This window comes from Haliotis asinina, chromosome 4 (assembly GCF_037392515.1).
Source record: "Haliotis asinina isolate JCU_RB_2024 chromosome 4, JCU_Hal_asi_v2, whole genome shotgun sequence".
Classification (NCBI taxonomy): domain Eukaryota; kingdom Metazoa; phylum Mollusca; class Gastropoda; order Lepetellida; family Haliotidae; genus Haliotis; species Haliotis asinina.
Window position 1 is genome coordinate 78992878 of NC_090283.1, and position 25276 is coordinate 79018153.

Genomic DNA, 25276 nt, shown 5'->3' on the forward strand with positions numbered 1-25276 from the left:
ATCGCCTAAAAGGGAAACTCGGCTGTTATTTTCTCAGTGTTTCCCGTCTTTAGTGATACAGAAAGTGTACCTGCAGTCATGTCAGCACTTATAATCAACCGGTTGTACTTTTGCAAGGTGTATAAGCAACAATTGACATAATACAAACACAAAGTGAACCTTACAAAAGTCTGTCGTAAACACAGGACATGTACAGAGGCAATGCATTTCAGTTGAATAATGAGAATGTAAACAGATCACGGTTTAGTTCCAAATGACCAAACAAAATCGGAGGAAAAGGTCATTCAAATGTCAAAATATCACATTATGTGTTACAATTTGCAAACGGGTGATCATCCTATTTAAGCTCAGAATAAGACATGTATTGTACGCATATATTGTGATGAAAACAATTGTCTTTCCCGTTTTCCTCGTTAGATGATGAACTGGAAGGATTACCTCCAATTTCTTTCCTGTTGCTGATGAATACAGAAATACACTGCCTCATTGTATTTCCCAGGTGAATGACTTCTCAACGTCAAGGTCATTCTGGGAAACTGGTAACCATTAGTTCACACAATTGTCATAATGAGCGTATTGGCTAGTGATGTCCATAGAGGCGTCCATTCAAGTTGTTGTAAGGTTTTCACAGAAATGATATCACAGATGTCATGATTGTATGACACTTTCACAGAGTGTCCTGATTGGGAATCTGTCGCATAATATACTGTCTACTAATTTGTTAAGAGTAAGTAGCAGCACACCACAACCTTGTTTTCATGAAATCAACACGGCGTATTTCCAACGCAATCATTTCAGGTTTTCTATGCTGTGAAGCTTCTCATCATCACAGATATTTGTCTGCAAACGACCACCAGTAGATTTGGGCGTTGACTTAACAGTCAACGCATGGTTACCTTTAGTCTTCAAGAGGTTGCCTTGCTTGGTTCATGGACAAGATGGAGGAAACAGCGACAGAATGTCCAGTGCCCAAGACGAGGTCAGGTGCTTGCTTCTTGGTCAATGCATGATGCTTCTGTGAAAGACCACCCCGTTGTCATCAAGGGAGACATGTTATTTGCTTCCTGAACTTCAGCCATATTTTTCCTCTTGCACCTGCTCAAGAAGATTTGCTTGAACACTCTCCGAAAATTTTCACCGAAGAGCAAGTAAATTAAACAGTTCAGTGAAAAGTTGAAGTAAAAAAATGTCTCAAATACTCTTTGAAAAACAAGATCATGAGTGGATGGTGCTTGATGGTAAAAGTAGCTTAATATCACTAATTTGATCCGAATCACGTGACTGGGTGTGTGTAAAAAGAGGAATATGATGGATACAGCGAAAAGAAATCTGCTAACCTTGCCTTCTGGTGTGCTTGCAGATAGTTTTCCATTTTGAGCCAGAACGCGAAGACGCATTTTCCGTTTGTATGCTTGAAGTGCACTGATCATTATGGCAAGAACAAGAAAAAACATGAGAATTGTAGGCAGGATAAGTGTCAGACATGTGTCGACGTAAGTCATTGAAAGTGCAATATTCTGAAATTTTTTCAGCGACTGGCATTTCGGATTTTCGTCCTTGACTATTCCAGTTGTCCACAGCGAAAATGAATAAAGTAAACAAGTAAATATCACCAATAAACAAATTAACATAATCGCCTTTCTCTGACTGCAAAATAATGGAATTCGCCAGGGTTGAGATATTCGTATAAAGTTTTCGATGGTTATTATCACCACAAACCATACCGATAGAAATCCACAAATGTAGCTCAGGAACACTGTCATCTGGCATATTCCGTGGGTATTTAGAATGGGCACATGGACTCGATACAGCCATACAACGAAGAGGGATAAAAGAAAACCAATATCGCTTATAGTTTTGGCTGCCAAATACAAACAACATGACGTGCCCCGCAGAGTCGAGCTCAAGAAGGTGCCAGCAGCCAAAACATTTCCACAAATTCCAAATGAACAAATCAAGGGAATGAGAACTGTCTGTAGTCGTCTCATCGTCACGTAAAAGGGTGAAACTTCCGGGTACCCTGTTGTATCGTTGGCTCCATCCATTGTCACATCTTCAGTGGTCACGGCACTGGAGAGGTTAGAGACCTTTGACACGTTACTTAACACTGTTTCCAATATGGTGGCCATCATATTATGTCGTCTGCTTGTTGAGTGTCGTCTGCTGCCAGGATGTCGTAAAACCTCTTCTCTGGGGGTCTTTCAGAGAAACGTGGAAATGTCTCCAGGACATCCGGCAGCGACGGTGCCATCGTTCAAACCAATTATCGGTTTCTGTAAAGAAAGAATAGTACCCGTCAGATTGATGGCAGTGGCTTTTCTAAATCAGGCATCTTTACCTAAAACTGGACCACGTACACCTTTTATAATTGCCCATCTCATGGGGAGACTAATGCACCATGCAGACAAGTGATGCCAACTATCTTCACTCTATGAGAAAAGGATGGATATATTTGTTTGTGAGGTAAAACACAAAGTACACACAGCACCTGCTGGCAACGGAAATTAAGTAATCTATGTGGCAAGATCATCAAATCAAGCTACTGAACAAAGCGATGTTGTGACAGGCAAGAAGCAACTGCAGGAGATAAGGTTTCAGATGTACCCTTGTTAATTACACTCGGGTGTAATTGGACGTATATTGTGTACGTGAAGCAAAATTCTCAAATGCAATTTATTAGAATCAACAACCCGTGAAGGTCCCGGGGTAGAATAGGCCCTCAGCAACCCATACTTGCCATAAAAGTCGACTATGCTTGTGGTAAGAGGCGACTAACGGGATCGGGTGGTCAGGCTCGCTGACTTGGTTGACACATGTCATCGATTCCCAATTGCGCAGATCGATGCTCATGAAGTTGATCACTGGATTGGCTGGTCCAGACTCTATTATTTACAGACGACAGATTACAGATTATTTACATATAGCTGGAATATTGCTGAGTGCGGCTCAAAACTAAACTCACTCACTCACACACTCACTTTAGAATCAACAGGATTCAATAAAACCTTTACAGCGCACGAAACGTTTACATGTCATGGGCATGTTGCCGGTGGGCACATATAGGCATATTGTTCACAGGTCCACCACCACTCTCAATCTGTCATTAACAGTTTGTGAACCTAATACCTACAGACACCTGGGTCGATGATGGACATCGTTCTGCAAGTAACAAATTAAGAAATCAGTTGCAAACTGCCACTCTCACGAGTGTGTTAGAATGCGTGTAAGGTGACTCGAGTAAGAACACAGACGGGGTGGAATCGTTTTTCGGGCGGAATTATCATGATTGACTCCGATATATCTACTAATTGTTTCAATCGCAAATTAAAATTGAAGTTCTCCAATTTGTAAGAGTATGTTTAATTCAATCTTTCTAGATTTCTTATAAAGTGGATACGGTGATGGCCTTTAGAGCGAAGATTAATCTTTGTCATCACTGTAAGATACCAAATGGTTTCATCACTACTTTCTCTGAAATACATAATTTATTATAGGTGTAATAAAATTGCATGTAATTGTGATATCTTCGTTGTTCTACTGTCCTTTGATGCCAGTTTTTTTTCTTGTTTTTGTGTTTTGTTTGTTTTTGTTTTGTTTTTTATATTATACACATATTTCATGTCAATTGCAAGTATGTTCTCCTCACGATATGGCTGAAATATTGCCAATGTAATCTTAACTCACTCACTGAATACTTTAATTTCATTGGTCAGTGACGCTTTATTAAATTTCCATCCCTCCCAACCGGGTGACAACTAAAAACAAAATATTATCCACTGCCACGGTAATCGGTTATCACGAACAATCCTACGACGTCATAAAATGACGCATGAAACGCGAAGTTCGTACCTCGTTCGATTTAATGCTTTTCAGATCACTATGTAGACGCATATTTCACCAACTTTAACTATTTTATTTAAACTATTTGCTCACTAAATTTAAAATTAATAAAGGGTTTTGACAGACCTGCTGTGGACTGTTTTCTTTGACAGAGGTCCTTGACATGGTAAACCCAAGGCATAAACCAAGGCCTCCCAGTACCCCGTAGGTCCATAAGGTGTATGATTGGATAAACACAGACGGAGACCATCACAGTCCGCCCCAAACTGATTGATGTTCTGAGCGGAACTTAACCCCATGTGGATAAGTTTACTTGTATATCACTGTGGGATACTGTGGAAATAGGCTGCCAATAAATATTTGGTCACTGTTAGACCCACCTTATAGATATTTGGCTACTGTTAGACTCACCTTATGGATATTTGGCCATTGTTAGACTCACCTTACAGATATTTGGTATCATCACTATTTTCGATTAATCATAAACACCTGTCGATAACGTCGAATTCGTACTAAGGGTCTAACCTTTTATTGATTATGTGTCACCTGAAATATGCCGAGGGGGAATTTCTATAATGAATGCCTCTTGATGAACAATTTAATCTCCATAACGACTATGGACTTTGCAAAGAAAGGCGCTTTCCATTCTAATAAATGCGACCAAATCCTTTCCACGTCCAACAAAGATATCCGCCAAAAGCTGCGAAGATCGTCCAGTTCAGACAATATCATCAATCCTTGGTTACAGTGAGTGAGTGAGTGAGTTTGTTGTCACACGGTGCTTATCACTCGCTGGCAGATAGTGATAATGCGAGGTGTTGTCGTAAATGTGAGCGTATCCTGTTCCACCACTCTCATCCGCCATTAACATAACCTAAAAACACGCGAGCGTGCGGTAAGAGGCAACATTATCACTGACACGTCAAATGTGTTCTCCAAAATTTTACCACTGAACTGCTGAAAACCCTGACTGAGGCCTTGAATGTTAATCTGCATCCCTGGGTCTAGAGTTTTTTATTATACATTTGGCATGCACTTTTAAATAACGATATTTAACCCAACATTCGGCAATTGCCAGCTTTATGTAGGCGGACTATCAGTAACCATTCACTTCTTTGGAGTTCGATGACATGAGTCGACAGCCATTAGTCTCTTCCTCCGGCAAGCAATGTTCCTTAGGGCTTATTCCCACCCGAGATTTTCTCCCTACAACCAACAATAATAACTTATTGTAACTAAGAACCCCTCTTACGACCAACCAAGGTTCATTGGGGATAATTCAGCCAGCCGTCACTGAAACCTTGACGAAGCAGCATAACATAAAAGGGGACTGTGGAATAACAGTCCACAATAATCCTTTTCACATCGCTACCAAAACAAATTGGGCCCGTTTTTGCAATATGTTTTACCACAGTGACAACGCTAAAAAGACACTTCATCACATGGCAGTAATGGGCAAAATAGTTCTAACACATGTATGTCTGGATAACAGAAAATCGGTGAAGTGTTCGCGGAAAGGTCAGCGCATGCCGACTGATTTTGTGTTATCCATTGATACTCTACATAAAGCTATTGTATTTTTCCTTTTGTCGCGAGGAAACCTGTTTCTGTACATGTCCAGACTAATCATCCTCGGGCATGGTGCAGAAGCCGACTGTATTGGGAACGACACAGAGGAAAACGCTCGATCGTAAAACAGAAATTATCCCTCTTGTCGCCCAGCCTGATAGATAGATGGATGGGTAAATGGATGGATGGATGGATGGGCTGATTGTCATCATTTCCATGAACGCAATTGTTTGCAGCTGAAGGGACCATATTAACCGCGCAGGAAGATATTGTAAATCCCCACGGCCTCACTTTGGATGGCCTAGTTTACTACTAACGATCTTGTGCCCTTTCTATATTGGATGCTTTTAAAACTAATCTATAATATGTCATATTCCATCTACTGTATGTATATATTTTGTGAGTATTCCAGCAATAACACGGCGTGAAATACCAGAAACGGACTATACACTGTACCCATTTTCGGAATCGAACGTGGGTTTCCGGCATGACGAGCGAACACCATGTAAACTATAAACGATACCCCCCCCCCCCCCCCCCACACACACACACACACACAAAGTACATGTCTGCCAAAAGCCGAGTCGATGATACAATTCCGACTAAACCGTTTTACGAATCACTATAATATCTTGGGGCAACGTTAAAGCCGAGCCTGTCGTATAAGGCCCCGAACTTGGGCGAAGATATAACGTCAAATAGGTGTTGCATGATATATTTATTTACAAGTACCAGGTTCGTGTGGGAGGAAAGCTCCACACTTGAAACTGCAGGTGAGTGAGTTAAAATTTAACGTCACATCGCCAATATTGCAGCGATATAGTGACGAGAAATGTTGTAGAAACACAATAGATAACAGTAGTTAAAGAACCAGTAATCAGTCGACTGTGAAATAATTAGAGTATCACAACGAGTTAAAAGTAGCTAGTATGTATTTTAAAAAAGATAATTTAGACAATACCATGTGAAAATGGGCTATTGATCACAAACAACTGAAGGCAGATCAACATAGTCGGAGCCATGGAGGCTTACAGTGCCTCTGCTACCTTGAAACTTTTAGGCATATCCCAGACAGACTGATGGTTTGTTTTGCATTTGCTACAGAGAAGTCTGTACGCCTGTGCTGAAAACAACAGCAGTTTCCTCCTCTGAGAAGTAACGCCATTATGTGTGCTCCATACTGATATAACGAAATAACTTTTCTGACATTCATCCCATTTGGATGCCACCTGTGGGTAAGGATACACTCACCTTTGAATAGCTGGAACTTAATAGCTATAATTCATAAACACATTCGGATTCACACAATTGGCTCTATTTCATTTATATAAATATGAAATTTGTTCTGTGATGTTATTTCGTAAACTACTTTTTCCACACAAACGTTTGTGAGTGGCCGTATTTATGTAATTACCAAGTGAGCAGCCTATTGTATAATCTAAACTAGCTCCTTTATCAAAAGACGTTACGCCTTTCACCCCAGCAGTTCTTCGTAAAGGCGGTCGGCATGCTAACACCAATCACGCTAAAATTCGCGTCAGGGAAAATCCCATCTTCAGTGATATAATGAAAGTCTTGGCTAACAGAAATGAGGGGGATCTATTGTTGACACCTTCCACCTCACGACAGGCAATAGTTCAAGGATACAAGAGCTCATCATCAGAGAAACACAGGCTTAACTCAGGCTATTGAATTGGCATTACGGTCGTTAGCTGACTATTTAAGGAAGTGACGTGTTGGACAGGTCGCAAACACAGCCATCAGTCGCAATTACATTACGGATTTTATGCTTGTTTTTGTAGTCAGGTCGTGAAATGCTGCTCAAGACCCACTTTTCCTTGTAGGTGAGTGCGAACTCCACACGCTGGCTTAATGAAGAGTATGATTTATGTAGCTGTGCACTAGATCCAGCCATAACAGTTTAGCTTTCGACAAGGCTTGGTACTTCTTCAAGTTAGTTTCACTTCAGACATTTTGGTCACATTTTAGAGATTTAAAGAGACATTGTTTATTTTGATCATGGCAAGTTTCGTTATTCAGAAACAGCTCAAGAAGGACTGGGTATACTATCGATTCCATTGAAATATTGTCCTCGTGATGAAAGTCGGAACGTCAACCATGTTTTGTTGACTTTTTGCAGTCGAAAGAAATTTGTATTTAGAAACTGCATTCTGAAAATATTTTCTTGTTTACGTCTAAAAAGCATATGTGATGTGATTATATGTTATAACCAGAAGCATTATAATTTGGAATTTGTTTTGTTTGTGACCTCAATTTGTGAAATATATAGCACGATTGCTTTCACTGAGAATGGCAGGGGTCAAACGTGGCCAGTTCTTTTCCGGATGATCGCGGGCAAAACAGATAGTGGTAATGTATGTGCGTGATGTACACCGATTAATATTTTTCTCTAAAGCCTCCGATGAGGTCCAGTCAAATAAATTACGCCGTATGCAATTCAGGAAAATAAGTGACTTGCCGTTTCATGTTTCTGTGCACTGTGCCTACGATTGGACACTATACTCTTCATTTTACGGACGCCCAGTGCATTCCCGTAGTTAGTCATAAGTACATGGTTCTATATAAAATCGTATCCATACATTTAACAGCGATTTATTTTTCATTAAATAAATGGAAAGACATTTATTCATCACTAGATGTTTTAGAATACCCTTATAATTGCATTATATGGAATTGATGGTTTGTGTTTCGTCATCTGTTTGTTTCGTAACTAAACCTTATTTACACTTCATTATATTTCTTCATACCGCGGAAAGATGCACAACACGAAAAAATGAAATTTTGAGACGGAAACGTAATCTTGGGCAAATTGATTTTGACAGAGAATTCAACCGCTGGTGCGCTCTGAGTTATGGTCTCACATATAAAAACCTCGTCAGTCTGAATGCCAACAACATGCGCCCAGTATTGTGTTGAGCACGGCGGCACATTACTATGTGTCATATCGTCTATATAACATCACCACCATACTCCCCAGCACACTTTATGTCACGCGGAAGACCCGGGTTCGATTCCCTACATGGCGTACACTGTCTGGTAATATCGCTCAGTTCACGTCACGTAGCCCTGATTAAATGTTCACTGATCACATGTTCACTGATCACATGTAGCCCTGATTAAATGTTCACTGATCACATGTAACCCTGCTTGAATGTTCACTGATCACATGTAGCCCTGATTATATGTTCACTGATCACATGTTCACTGATCGCATGTTCACTGATGACATGTAGCCCTGATTAAATGTTCACTGATCACATGTTCACTGATCACGTGTCCACTGATCACATGTTCAACCAGATCTTTGGCTTGAAAACCATGGCATCATTCTAAATACTGAATCACTCACAGATTTAGATCAACTGATGTGTCTGAATTCTAAACCAGCCGATGGGAACTCAAACAAACTCCAACAGCAAGTTAGAAAAAATACAAGTAAGTGACATCATCAGGTTGCCTCAGCCAAACAACAATATATTGCTTTGTGTTACGAGAATATGTTTCCTGTAATTAGTATTATTACTGATTAAGTCATAGTTATTATTGGGTCACAATGCTTAGAGTAGTGAGTGATAGTTATTATTGGGTCACAATGTTTAGAGTAGTTATTATGGGTCACATTTCGTGTCACGGTAATAGTATTTTAGCGTCATGCCCTTTGAAATAGCGCTTTAGAATTGTTTCCCTTAAAGCGGTCATCTGTATATGAGTATGTGTTTTGACTGCTAACAAACACGGGGCCGCGATGTCGTGACACAGTGCTCTGACACTCAAGAGTCTGTGACCGCATATTTAACTCTGGTTGACGGAACAAACACACACGGAGTTACACTCGGAGTTATACTGTATTTGTGTCATCATTCGGCCGACCTACATCGGCCTGCCTCTTCGGCAACGTTTGGCCTACATTCAAGACCGTTTGCTGCGTAACAATTAGTATTACGGTTTTCACTGAAGACCAAGATTTTCATGAGTTGATCTTATATTAGTGACATGTTTCTTTAGATTTGACTTATTTACATTGTACTAAAAACTTCTATTGTGGATCGTTGTATCTTGCTATTTTGCCTGCTCAATACATATTATTGAATATTTTAGACTTGTCAGTGTATTATTATACTGGTTCAGAGGGGATTTCTTATACCTTTTGTCACGGCAACGTAACATATGTTTCACTGTACCTCTGATATATCAATGAAAATATCTTCAGTATTTTAAGATACCTGAAATATCTTTTGTTTTCTTAATTAAACTTAAGACAATATTACTAACTGAAATACGATCATGAAATACAAAGTGGTCTGTAGATACATACCCCTGGAACTCGTTTTAGTTAGATTCCAAATCAAAGATATTGAAATGCCAACCCCCTTTGAATTAAAACACCAACGACTCGACCCGATCGAGGTTTGCTGCGCGGATGCTAAATTACAATCAGAAACAGATAAGATTAAAGCCACCTTTACTTGAGGCCTAACATCTTCAAACAAAGGTATGCTGTATTTGAAAGCAAATCCAACTTCTGTGAAATAAAGTGTTGTGTAGTTTAACGTAGCACGATTAAACGTGTATTCAAAATGAAACGGCCATATTCAAAAGTAGCAAAGTTTGCAGAAATAGATATACACGTGGACCTGAGTGTTGCCAAATTTTCGTACTGCGATATGCGTTGACGTATTGCAATATACTGTGAATGCATAGCATGTGGTTTTAGTTAATGAAGTGACTGTTTCTTTCTTTTGGAGCAACACCACTGGCCCCTCTCAGGACCTAAATGTGATTGTACAAGAGATCAATTGAAATCGTTACCAAACTGAAGATTTCGTTTTAAAGTTTACAAATCGAGAATACTGCAATGATCGTTTTACTGCCATATATTCTGTATCTGTGTTTCAGAATAGTCCTTGAATATCCAGTACAATTGGTCAAGAAGCGACTAAGGGACACATTGACTGATGCTCATAACACAGTCATCAGTCAGTGGATTGTCTGAGACGCCATTGGGTTACATTTCTGCCGTCAAAAAGTTTACTCATTGTCGACAGCAGCGTTCAACAACGAACAACTTTTGCACACACTTCCTATTATTCAGATCTATCATGCATATTGATCAACTTAAAATTGTCATGTTTGTGTCTAGATTTGAGGCCTCTCCTGGGGATCGGATGACCCAGCAGAAGGGACTTAATCTGTATACTGCTGTTATACACTGCTGTAATTCAAACACTAAGTACTCATTCTGCTAGCAGATAATGTTTAGGCAGTGTCGAAAACAAACTCATTTCAAAATGGTAACGTTCAAATCAAATATAATATTGTATACTCTTTCTTGATTTCTTGCTTGATATGTGTTTAATATGCTAATCAACATGAATGTAAAACACAATGACACTTGTAACTTGTAACAGAAAAAAATCCATTCCATTTGGAAAATCATTAATCCACGATATTTGATAAATTTCGAGTCATTGTAAGCTGCGTTTAGTAACAATAAAATTTAAGAAACTTCATTTTGGTCGTTTCTGAAAACATATTAGACTGTGCATTGAAGCTAATGGAAAATATAAAATAGAATCGTGAAGATATGACACTTGTCACTTCCATATAGACCTTCCAAACAGACCTGTCTTTATGCTTTAAATGTCTAGGCACCTCCTCGTTGCGGGTACTGGATAACGCCAACAGCTCGCCAACACCCCTGTAGTGGACCCTGGGGGATATTTTGTCCACCAACCCGTTTGCCGTGGGTTGCGGCCCTGTGTCGGTGGAGGACGGGATCCTGGTGGTAGAGGGCAATAGGGACCTGCGACCGTGTTCCTGTTGCTCAATACACCACTTTGGCCCTGACTTCACCTAGACGGGTGGTTGAATGGGCCCGTTTCAACCAATCGGCTGGTCATGCCAAGCCCTGTGCATGGACTGTGCATGTGTCATTGCACAAATTTGATTTGGAATTGTTTTGAATTTTGGCCTTGGCACTACTATTGATCTGTAACGTTTTGGATTGTGAATTATAATATGAACTTTGCCTAGAGTCTTATGCCAGAAGGCGATGGCTCATGGGCCAATCTGGTGGATTGGTTATTTACAATTCTTCCGCTAGAGTTATATCATCTGAGTATCCTTGGTGCTACAAGCCGGAGACCCACTTGCGTTTAGTATTGTCCTTGTGATACTCCGTGGTGGGTGGGGAGCTCAGATGATGAAATGTAACTTACCAAACATGGCTTACGAAACCTCTCAAAAACAGAGCAAGCGTCCACTTGACATTGACCCTGTTCATACTGACCACAGACCGTCTGCATTGATTGAATATTGGCCGCGTTTCGTTGTGACTGAGACTCCTGACAAGACACCGTTAAAGCTGAACCCCTTTGCTGTATCCAAGGGTATTCAGAGTATTGCTGGGGATGTGAAAAACATTAGACGCTTACGTTCGGGCGCGCTGCTAGTTGAATGCGGAAAAAGGCAACAATCACCCAACCTGATGAACATTTAATCTTTCGTGGGCATTCCCGGTCACGGCCTCTCCGCACAAAACCTTGAACACGAGCAAAGGTATCGTTAGAGATCGGGATCAATTGTTTGCTGATATGTCGGTCCTTGATATAGCATCAGAAATGAAGGATCAACGTGTGCTCTATGTTAAGCGCTTTTCAACTCGGAGAAACAACAAAAGCATCAAAACAAATACGTATCTGTTTACTTTTTCATCTCCATATGCACCCAAATCAGTGAAGGCAGGCTACTGTAACATTCAAGTTGATACCTACATCCCCAACCCGCTCAGGTGTTTCAATGCCAAAAGTATGGACACGGTGTAAATACTTGCACACTGTCTGTTGTGTGTGCTCACTGTGGTGAAGAAACACACACAGCAGAAGATTGTGACAGTGAGTTTAAAACATGCACCAACTTATCAGGCGACCATTCTTCATTTTCTAAACAGTGTCCTATCTGGAAAGAGCAAATGGAGATAAAAAAAATAAAGTTTACCCAAAATATCTCTTTTTCTGAGGTAAAAAAAAACTGGTAAAAAGATCTCATCTTCCAGAAAGTTATGCTACAGTAGCGAAGTCTCCCTCTAAAATAACAACATCAACCGCAGGCTGCCAAACTACCTTGACTTGGGTACAAAGCGAATCACCTCAGCTTTTGTACCCTGCTATATCATCCCAGACTGAGGAATCACTTCCTAGTACATCAAAGTCTTCTTCTGATCACAAATCATCATCATCTCAGTCACTCTCAAAGTCTCAATCGACAGCTGACAGTCAACAAACTGTGAAACGTAAACCTAAGCCTAAGCCTGAGGCTTCAAAACAACCAAGTGGCAGAGCGCCAAAGCGTCACAAAACAAAATTCAGTTGTTTAACAAATATAGGTCTCTCGAGGACATGGACGTTTCTGAAAATCTCATTCTAGGGCACATAGCTTGTCGCCATCCAAACGAGTGCGGGGGTAGATCCCCAATGGATCCCCCTAAAAGATCTATGTATTCCAATACTATTGTACAGTGGAACTGCAGAGGATTGAGGACTAATTTACATGAATTACAGCTTTCAGTCCAAGATTTTACACCTTCAGCGATATGTCGCCAAGAGACATATTTAAAACAAACAGATACATTTGACCTTCGTCATTTTAATGCATATCATTGTTTTTCCCCTCCGGGTGATAGGACATCTGGCGAATCATCCATTCTAGTCAGACAAAACATTATTCAAAGCGCTGTTTCACTTATTACCAATATGCAGGCTGTTGCAGTGAGAATTACTTTACATATAGCGCTTACACTGTGCTCTCTTTACATTTCGCCGTCTTCAACGTTTGCCAAAACTAATCTTCAAGCTCTATATGACCAACTCCCGAAGCCCTGTATTATGATTGGAGATTTAAATGGGTACAACCCACTCTGGGGTAGTGTAACTACAAACGCTAAAGAGGACTTTTGTTCTGACAATGATTTATGCATTTATAATGATGGTTCCAACACATCTTTACACCCTGGTACAGGGACGTATTCTGCTCTGAATTTGTCACTGACAAATAATTCAGAACTACTAAATGAATGCGAATGTTCAGACCTCTGAAAAAATCTGATCAGATGTTCCTCCATCATCAAGGTGGAATTTTAAAAAGGCTAACTGGACTTTATATGAAACAATGTGTGCTGAAAAACCTAAACCCGAACGTTTTATTGACGTTCCTGGTGCTATTAAATGCTTTTCCGATGCATTGAATTCCATAGCTGATGAGTGTATACCTCTGCAGTTCCACATATTCGAATACCCTGGTTCAACGATGACTGCAAACAAGCTAGGAAGGCAAGGAAAATAGCAGAACATTATTTACGTCGCCATCCTATGGTGCATAATGTAAATAGATTTAAAATTTTAAATGCTAAAGCACGGCGTACCTTTAAACCGAACAAACGCCAATCTTGGCAAAGGCATGTATCCAAAATAAATTCTCAAACACCAATGTCCAAGGTATGGAACATGGTCCAGAAAATTAAAGGTAAAGGTACTGAATCTAGTGTCCATCATCTTAAACATGGAGATCAATTGGTTACAGATAAATCAGATATTGTAAATAAACTGGGTGAAACCCTTGCTAAACACTCTTCCTCTTCTATGTACCTAAATTCCAACAGTATCAAAACAACAAGAAAAGAAAACTATTAATTTCAACTCAGATAATGGGGAAGGTAATAAGGAAACTTTTTCTATTCATGAGCTCCATACTGCTCTTGATCAAGCTCATGATGCTGCTACAAGAGCTTATAACAAACCTTATCAACAAGAATTTACCAGAATCCTGCCTAGAAACTCTTCTAAATATTGTTAATGATATTTGGACATCGGGTAACTTTCCTCCCTCATGGTGTGACGCCATAGCAATACCAATACCTAAACCTCGACGTGATCATACGGATCCATCCAATTATCGACCTATTTCATTAACTAGCTGTGTTTGCAAAACCATGGAACACATGATAAATAATCGACTTGTTTGGTACTTGGAAACACTATTTGTGAAAAATGCGCTGATTAATAAACAACACGCTGCGTCTATATTTTTTTATCTTGAGAAAGCACATGACATAACCTGGAAATATGGCATTTTAAGAGATTCACATGATTTCGGCTTGCGAGGCCGTTTGCCTCAATTCATAGCCAACTTTTTAAATAACAGACAATTTCAAGTCCGCGTGGATTCTACCCTGTCTGATCATTACAATCAGGATCCGGTTGTGCCACATGGCAGTATTTTGTCAGTCACACTTTTTAGTATAAAGATAATGAGTTTATCAAAAGTTTTAAACGATTCAATTGATGGATCGTTATTTGTGGCTGATTTTAATATCTTTTGTCGTGGTAAAAATTTGCATACCACTGAACGGCAACTGCAGTTGTGTTTAAACAAGATTAATAAATGGTGTCTTGAAAACGGCTTTAAATTCTCTAACTCAAAAACTAACTGCATACATTTTTGTCGTAAATACAAATCACATAAAGACCCTGAACTGTCTCTAGGTGGCACGCCAATTAAAGTTGTGAAGGAAGCCAAATTATTGGGTCTAATCTTTGATTCACACTTAACGTTTTTACCGCATTTTAAATCACTTAAAAATACGCGTATAAAATTAGCTTTACAGTACACTACTAAATTATACTGTAATGAATCTAACCCGGCTTATCACTGTTTTAATCCCCTTTATGAGGATTTATACAACAAGAAATCTTCTCTTGTTCCGCCTCTAGGACACAGAATTAAACCCTTTCTTTCTTCGGCCGGCATTGAGCTGGAAAACATAGCTCCCTCCCGTCTTCTTTCTTCTCCTCTTTGGCAGTTGGTCAGGCCCCAAGTGGACCTAACATTGACCACATTTATAAAATCAGAAACTAATGAATTACAATATAAACAAGAATATAATCAACTAAAACATAAATATAGCAATTATAAATCCTTATGTACAGATGGGTCCAAGGATGGTGGCGCAGTTGCTTGTGCCACTGTCATTGGATCAAGAACAATATCTTCTAGATAACCAGATAATAGTGCTAATTTTACAGCAGAAGCTAACGCTATATAAACGGCTCTTAAATCTTTTCAAAGACACACTAAACGTAAACAATATATAATCTACCAGACTCTTTTTCTTGTCTTCAGGCTATTAAAAATTTATCATGTAAACATCCACTTTTAATTGACATCATTGAATTATAATGATCATATATAATGATCTTGCCACTGGCCAATACGACATCGTCTTCTGTTGGTTACCAAGCCACGTAGGCATTTCAGGTAAGACAATGGCCGATCTTGCTGCCAAGGCAGCACTCAACAAATCTGTAACACCAATTCTTATTCCATACTCTGATTACAAAGCGAGGATTAGAACTTACATACGTGATCTGATGCAGACGAAGTGGGACATAAATAAATTTTATGAAATATAACCGTATATTGGTTACACCTACTTGGACTGTCAGTCCAGATTTGAAGAGGTTATTTTAAGCCGATGTCGTATTGGCCATACTAGATATAGCCATGTATACCTTTTGAAAGGCGAGGATCCTCCATTTTGTATCGCTCGTGATGAGAGAGTCACGGTCAAGCATATTCTGCATGACTGTGTTGAATTCTCCATCACAAGGGATCAATATTTCAATGTCAAAACCGTTAAGGATCTTCTTACAAACGTTAGTTCTCATTTAATTATTGTTCTTGAAAAGAAATTGATGTTTTGGTTGAGTTTTGAATGGTGTGTTCTGTAGATGGATATATTTTAATTATTGGTAGTTTAGATTAGTAACTTGAATTGTTAGTGGCTGTACCCTGAAAGGGGGTTGAAGTACCGTAAAATTATTGTCCTCCTGAGAGGGTACGTAAGTCCAAAAACATTCACCGTAAATTTAAACTTTCCATTGTTCTTAATCGTAGAATATGTGTAATGTTAATTTTTGGCTAGATATGTCTAACTTGCTAACAACTGAGGGGATGATGTAAATCCAACTAGGGTCCATGCAGGTAGCCAAGGTACTGTAAGTCCCCATGGTCCCTAGTATGGTGATCAACTTTCAGTTGTTGGCAATCTATAGCCTGTTTTTATATTGTATTGTCCGAATAGTCATATTAGTTTTAACTTTCTACGCTAGTTTTAATTCTAATTGTGATATTGTAGTTGTTTTACTGACCTTCGTCGACAGGTTTTACAATATACATATAGTCATTTTCTTTGTTAAATGTTCTCGTCACGGTATGGCTGAAATATTGCCGATGTGACGTTAAATATTAACTCACTCACTCACTTTAAGTTTCTAGTCAATTGATGTTAGCGGTAACACATAATTTGAGTGGGTGATTCTCTCAGTCAACAAATTACATGTAATATGTCAGGTATACCCAGTTCAATACCCCTCATGGGAACAATGTGTGAAGCCCATTCATTGTATCCCCCGGCGTGATATTGCTGGAATATTGCTAACAGCCAAACTGAACTCAGTCACCTACCCAAGTTCAACCATTTTATGTGGTGACAACATAATATTATTGAAGCCTCGATGGGAACTACCATAGAGTATTAATAGAGGAGAGGCGGACTTCGGATCAAGGATGTCAGTTCTTTCAATGAATACAACACAAACTGATATTCTACAGATTCATCGTTTGGTCAGTTGGATGGTAAAGCTTTGTGATTATTTTTTACGATTCTGTTTGAGCATGTACAACTGACCGGCTAAAATCTCTGTGTTTGTTATTGCATGCAATGGACACTTGGTCTGTCACCGAATGACAGTTAGGGTGGTAGCTCTAGAGAGAAACAATTCAGGGGATTTACACGACGAGCTGTCAAGTCGTGGCGTGACGACGCCGTGGTATGGTCATGGTTCGGAACAACCATGCACGTCATCTTGACCAGAGACGGTCTGGTGTTTTCATATCTTGTAAAAAGACGAATATAAACACATTGAATACCTTATGTAAACATCCCTTCATAACAAGTATTTGGAACTGGTTCTACTTAAAGACGTAGAATCACAATGTGAAAACGGTATTGGCAACGCTAAAGCAGGCAGATTTCCTCTCAAGGATAACTGAGTATTCATTTGATTTGTAATGTTATTAGATTTAGAAATAAATAGGACTGAATTTAACACAATTGAATTAATGAGAGCTACCAAAGAGAACCGAATTTATGTAAATCCCTATACTGAATGATTGAATATGGTTTTATGCCGCCTTGAGCAATATTCCAGCAATATCCCGCGGGAGACAAGAAATGTACTTCACACAGTGTACACATTTGGTTAATCGAACCCGGGTCTTCGGCGTGACGAGCGAACGCTTTAATCACAAGGCTACCCCACTACCTGAACCCTACATAAAAGTATAAGCGACATACTGAGTCACATTTAATGCCACATTCTATATGTGTACACCCTTTGTCAAATAGAGCGTATCGTACACGAGCGTGAGAGGTGCTTATAGGAACTATCATGTCGGGAATTTTACCCGGATCATTGCGTCGCGCTACCCTGGGGTCAAGTCATTTGGGGAAGGGGACTTTATGTCCAAACTGTTGTATATATCTGGTCCTAATCTATGTTTCTAAGTAGATATCCATGCATCTCATGTCCTCAGAGCTGACTACTAGGTCAATGGGCCCATCAACAATGGCCCGGTGGCGCATAGCAATTTCTGTTTAATCTGATAATGTGTTATTTCGTATCGCCTAGCATCCTCCCGCGTTCATCGATAGCTATAAACATATTTAACAAAATCAGTATATTGAATATGTGTAGTCCCGGTCTAGGATAGACAGCCACCGGTCTGGTGTAAATGACAACCTTAATAGTTCGGAGTTACAGGTGGTGTTGTGTGAGTGAGTGAGTATCAGTTCATGAAGTCACGATGTCCATGAGTGTGTTCAATATCTTTTTGTACAATATTGCAGGGGTCACGGGTTTGTAGTTCAGCTTTGAATGAATATGAGTTGCGTTAATAGAATATTTCAGTTATGTCACGACAGTCAGCGTCAAGTTTCAGCAGTATTTCAGCTGTATGGTGCCGGTCTCTGAATAATTGAATCTGGACCAGACAATTCAGTGACTAGTATCATGAATTTCGATCTACTCCCTCTGTGCCATGATGTAAATCCAGAAGTCACACACTCACACTGAGAGAGTGAGTGAGTGAGTCAATTGTACCGTCAAATCAAAAGAATTTCATATACATCGTGACTACAGAAGATTACTAATACATATATTTAGATTGCATAAACAAAACTGTATTAGGACAGTAAAACAATATCATCACAAAGTTATTGTTGAAGCTAATTCGTAACGAAAAACTGTATAACAGTACTCACAAAGTTATTTTTGGAGCTAATTCGTAACGAAAAACTGTATAACAGCAAATTATGATAAAGGGCTATATATCACCAGCCACCACAACAAGTTCACCACACGAGGGACCTCGTGCAATGTGAAGATATATAATTCCACAACAAATAACACGTATACATTGCAACATTACACATGCACACTAAGGAATGTATACACATACACAGATAAACTACCATGAACGTCATATGGTAATCTATAACGAGTATTCCTATTCATACGAATGAATGGATGTATTATTTATGTGATTGTAACGGTGAATTATTGAAACCTATTTTCCTGGCATACTTTTATCCTTGGGGTGGTACATTTCGTATTTGTCAGTGTGTTCTTCAGACAAATGCCCATTGTATATTCGTACAATGGAATAATTGTAGCAGAGAATAGTTAGGATTATAAACAGGGTTCTGTTGTTTTGGAATCGCAAAGTGGCGCCTGTTCTACGCATGGCTTTATTGTCGTGATCACGAAACTAATAAAGCGGCACGTGCATTACTTTGAATGGGTACTCGTGAAATCCAGGCGAGAATTGATCTTCAGTTACCCTACCTGTCGTAAGGGGAAACTAATGGAATCGAGTGGTCAGAACGAGACCCTTTACAGACCGCTGCCATATAGTGGCATTAAACAACAAACAAAGCAAACTTGCCCTGAAGGGAAGTGGAGTAGCCATTGCATACAATGCTGGTTCGTCACGCGGAAACTCCAATTCCCTACATGGGTACAACGTTTGAAGACCGTTTCCTTCACCCCGAATACTTATCTTGCTGGAATATTGCTGAAAGAAGCATACTATGGTATTCCTTCATGTGCAGTGGGTTGACAAGTTACGTTATCTTTTGGCTTCGGGTTTACTTCACTTCATGGTGCAGTGTAGTCTGAATATTACGAACATAGCGCTGAAAGTGCTAACATCTTACTTATCTCTGTGGCGGGGCGGTGCTTTTAGTCACTGGATCAAGCTGGAGACTGGTTGTCAATGGTTCCGACTAACTTCTTTACGGTGTCTATTCGATATATGTCCATCACGTACTCAAGACTCAGCCACATACAGCAAAACCTGCTAATACCTCCAACCACTGCAATATGTGGACATGAGTTTATATATTCACTCCAAGCTAAGTAGGTGCAGATCATTGTACGTTCTGCATTCAACCCACCCACAGTTTGGCCAGTGGTAGACAGCGGCAATGTGTCGCGTCTCTACAATAATGAGCAACGTGCGAGGTTTTATGTTTTATAACTCTCACAATCGCATTCCCTCAGTCATTCACACTCGACGGCACGTTGGCCTCATTTGTATCAACAACAGATGCAGAATGGCCCATTCATGCCCATTAGCACACACAGCATATTTTCATGAAAAAAACTATTGACTGGTTTTAAACAATATGTTTGGTATTGTACACAATGTCATTTAGAAACTGGTCAAGTCATGTGATTAGACTTTTTTCAGATTCTAGTCCTTCCTTTAGTTTGAGTCCTATCCCGGGATTCGAACAGACACTCACTGAAAGAGACACCTGGTCGCCAGCAGAAAATATCAACAATCTGTCCCACTTAATCGAAAACTAGTAGTCTACATCACGTACTTTGTGTATACTTCTGACAAGTTTGAATTGGCAAAGTGTCCATGTAATGCAATTCAGTTTCACATTGCATCGTCCGTTTTGAATCCCTTGTGATGAAAGAATCACGGTCAAGCATGTTGAGCATGACTGTTGAATATTCCCTCACAAGGGATAACTATTTCAAATCACGAACTATGAAGGGTCTATTTGGTAATGTCAGTTCTCATTTAGGTATTACAATTTTAGAATTAGATTTGTTAAAAGATTTATAACTAAATACATATACTTTATGACTGGAAGTTTCAATTAGATACTCACATTGTCAGTGGCTGTGTCCTCGAGGGGGTTTGAAGTACTGTAAACTGATTGTCCTCCGGAGAGGGTGCGTACCTCTCACAACATTAAAACTTTCCACTGTTTGTAATCGTAACATATGTGGGTTTTTAGTGTATGGCTATATGTTTGTAATTTTCTAACAGCTGAAGGGATGGTGTAAATCCAGCTAGGGTCCATGCAGGAAGTAAAAGGACTGTAAGTCCCAATGGTCCCTAGTATGGTGATCTATACCTTCAGTTGTTGGCGATCTATAGCCCATTTTTATACTCTCTTGCAGAAATCCAATTTTAGAAGTAGATGCTAGTATTACGTCTAAAATAATGTAATATTCTAGTTGTTTTCGTTTTCTTATGTTGACATGTTTATACCCTGTACATGTATCTATGGTGCATTTACAAGTTGTTTTAGTCACGATATGGCGGACATATTGCCGACGTGACTGTAAAGTTTAACTAACTCACTCACAGTTCACAGTTGGCTGATTCAATTCTTAGAATCACTTTCTGCCATATTAATGGAATATTGCAAAACAAAACTCAACGCACCATCGATCGATAGGTAACTAGCGTGTATATCATGCCATTGAGACATAACAGTCTAACTGTTGGATTGTCTGTAGTACGAAATAAGATCAGATTGCATATAATGCGTGCCTGCTGACGCGGCATTAACTAACTGTGGTATGAGTGTACAACATATCACCTAACACAGACTATTGTCGGTTTTATTCATCACTAGCAGCTGACGGTTAATGAAAAACTCGACAGACAAATAACAGTAGGACAGTGCGTACAGGTTGTGATGAATGCTATCAAATTACAAACAATGTAAAATGGCCGTTCTGAGTATTTTGTGAACTTTGTGAAACCTGGCAAGGAAATGCCATAGAAAAACACTCAATAGCGATGGTCGACTTTCTCTATGTTCATTGTAGTGACTAAAAATATTGAACGTACATGGGATTGAGTCGATCGTAGACAAGAACTAACTTAGTAAGGACAGGCGCCGTGGGATAATTTGTTATGAGGCATATGGACTTCTTTAACTCTGTACACCTGTTTTTGCTGCTAAGGCAGCACTCAACAAATCTTTGACTCCACTTCTTATTCCGTTCTCTGATAACAAAGCTAGAGTAGAACTTATTTCCGCGACCTGATGCAGAAGCAGTAAGACACCCAGGGAGGAGGTATCAATACACTACAGGCCATGAAAACCTGTATCGGTTTAAATTGTCAGTCCAGATTTGAAGAGGTCATTATGTGACTATGTCGCATTAGTCATGTCGGATATACTCACGGATATTTATTATGTATCCCTTGAGATGAAAGAATCACGGTGAAGTATGCCTTGCTTGTCAGTATTGAATATTCCACCACAAGGGATAATTATTTCCAATCACGAACGATTAAGAATCATTTTAGCAATATCTGTTCTCCTTTAATCATTGCATTTGAAGAATTAGATTTCTTAAATGAATCGTAAATAGATACATATTTTATGATTGGAAGTTTGAATTAGTTGCTGAGATGGTAAGTGACTGAATCCTCAAAGGGGGTTACAGTCTTTCAGAATAATTGTCCTGAGAGAACACGTAAGTCCCAAAACTTTCAAAGGTAGATTTAAACTTACAAGATTTATAAAACGTAGTATGTTTTATTCTGTAGTGTTCGGTTTAATATGCCCTATCGTTACCAATAGCTGCAATATTGCCGATGTGACGTTAAATATTAACTCATTCACTCACTCACTCACTCACTAACTGTAAGATTGTTTCCGTAAGATAAATGTAGGTGAACAGAACCTGTGTACATAAATGTCCTATATTGAGTTGTACGGTTTGTTGTTTTCCTATAAACAGCTGTCGTACTGTGGTGGGTATCGATTCTTTCACATTCCTTGGGACAATTTGTTTTTTACTGCGCAATTGCAGATGATTGGTAGGAATCGTGTATTAAAAATAGGGGAATAGAGTGTATTAAAAGTAATAACTGTTACAAACTATGTTTAGAGGGAAACGCGCAGTGGAGTGTTTTGAAAATCATAACTGTTACTCACGCAACATTGAGACAAGAGAATTGTAGAACACGTCCTTAAGTCTCCAGAAAGGAGGTGTGCACATTAGAGCCTTGGTAGCGGTGGATACTCACATTAGAGCTTTGGTAGCGGCGGATACTCATATTAGTGCGTATAAACTCTGCTTTTAGTCTTGAAAGGAACGTTCAACTACAACGGAACCGTATTTCACCGAACACTTACGTTTCCCCCACTGTTATGCGGATAAGCGGATTTCCGGACAGTTTAATCCCATGTTGACATGAAATGCACTGATATCGAATGATGCCGGCAACGTTTATGCATCACCATGGGCAATAAATGATAAAACATCGTCAAGCATGGTCTTAGTGCGTCGGTACGTATGGATGTTGCAGTCTTACCTGTCCGATACATGAAGCTTTCTGTAAATAGGCACTCTACATTAAAAATAACCATTCGCTGACGCACGTCTTTTTTTCTTGATCACAAATCATTATAGTGTCACCGTAACTTCAGTTACCGTTCTCTACATAAATGTATGGTCCTACATTATGTAATGTTATTGTTTTATGCTTTCATAAACACTTCCAAACAATTATTCTACCGCTCCAAATACATGCAATACGTCGACGCTGTTCAATATTCCCAGTGCGTGTAATTCACACAAGCAGTCTACTTGCTGATGAAGGTCGAACAATTACGGCACACTTAACATTCTTATGCCAATACTGAGTTGACATTTCCAAATGAAGAAATTATTAACAATTACCCCAGAACAGTATCACTATACTTACCAAGGTGCCCGTTAACTTGATAACTCTGTAACAGGAAATATTACAAAACAATTTTCATGTCAACGGCGACAGCGATTAAACCTCAGCCATATTCAAACTATTTGGAAAAAAATGGAAATATTTGTCCTCGTTAATGTTTGAAATTTACATTTAGCTTCGTATTCCAGAGGGGGATCAACTTGTCGGTGGTGATTTCAAATTTCACTTTCAAATTTTCTTTTGGCAAAGTCATCTTAGCATTCTAGTCCTCATCTGTCCTTGACCTTCCGAGGCATCATCAAAGCTAACATCAAAACATACACTTCTCTATCTCTCATGACAATAACACAAAAAAAACAAAACTCTAATTGTGCCCATGATACTGCGGCCACGTTGCTCCTGTCATCTAATGCACCGCTGTGCCATGTTGCGTCCCATAAGATCCCACGCAACATATGATCGTGGACTCTGGATCGTCAGCATTATGTGTTTTGGCTTATCAGCAGCATGCCGGGCTCGTATGTTTCAGCAAATTGATTATCATTCAGAAGCAACATTACTTTGAGCGTCCCTTGCAGATTAAGCCGCTACGCCGTCATATAGAGGAAACATTGGTCAAAGAAATGTCTCACTCACTCACTCACTCACTCACTCACTCACCCACGCACTCACCCACTCACTCAATCACTCACTCACTCACTCACTCATGTCGTTCCTCCACGGTATCTAAAACCTGACAAATATCTCACATTTTGTTAAGCCGTTACTAATTACATATTTTTGTAGTCCCAAGATCAAATGTTGATTACATCCAGCATGAACACTGTTTAATGTATTCTTGAATACTCCCAACGTTTTGTCAATATTTAACAAAAATTGTATTACGATTTGATCGGAGGTTTTCAGCGTTTCGTTGACGGGAAACATTAAGCCATCCTTGATTGAGTGATTATTGGAAACTCTTAAAACGCAACGTTATAGCTCAATGTCTCTCCGTGTCTCCCATAGTAAGCTGAAGGACACGAACTGGGTTGTGTACAGGCTGCTGTACACACATACTTGGCTATGTACAGTTCTTTGTGCCTTTAACCTTTCTGTCGTGATTGTTAAATCAACCTTGGGTAAGTCAAACGTCAGTCAACCCAGCGTTGTAGACTCACTTTACATCCTGTTAATACATTTGCAATCTGCTGAAATGACGAGAGGTCATGAAAAGCATTAATTATTCTAACCTAGAAAATAAAGCAGGAATAAAGCGACAAAACTCTTTCCATATTCATAAGATATCTCCAACAAAAGAAGAGTTGCTTTTACAACTAGATCATGAGCACGCGTACATGAATCACCATCAAAAAGCCATGACACCAGATGTTCGCCAAATGTAAGCAAATCCTGCTCTGATGGTTACCGTAACAATCATTGCAAAAGTCAAACATTTCTTCACCGAAAACCACGGAAAACAAAAGTCAGAATACGTAATGACATTGTACATCGTACACAGCGTCTGTCACAGATGAAATAGAAACATAATTTCCACATGTCTGCCGAAACAACTTGTTGAAGGATTTAGGAGGACGTTAACGTTGTAACCTTTCTGAAGCACAATTTGATGAAGAGCGTAGAAGGTCATGGTATATGCTAGCTGAAGGCTAATGTGATGAAGACGTAATAGCCAGTTTGATCAAAGACATTATATATGACATTCGTAAGCCGAAGGTGG

General features: G+C 39.4%; 1 protein-coding gene across 1 annotated transcript; it reads right to left on the reverse strand.

Moving 5' to 3' along the window:
- Positions 1 to 918: 918 nt before the first annotated feature.
- Positions 919 to 2222, reverse strand: LOC137282752 (G-protein coupled receptor 183-B-like). Its single transcript, XM_067814539.1, has one exon. It carries the CDS (start codon positions 2130 to 2132, stop codon positions 981 to 983), a length of 1152 nt encoding a protein of 383 aa, XP_067670640.1. The 5' UTR covers positions 2133 to 2222; the 3' UTR covers positions 919 to 980.
- Between the last annotated feature and the right edge of the window lie 23054 nt (positions 2223 to 25276).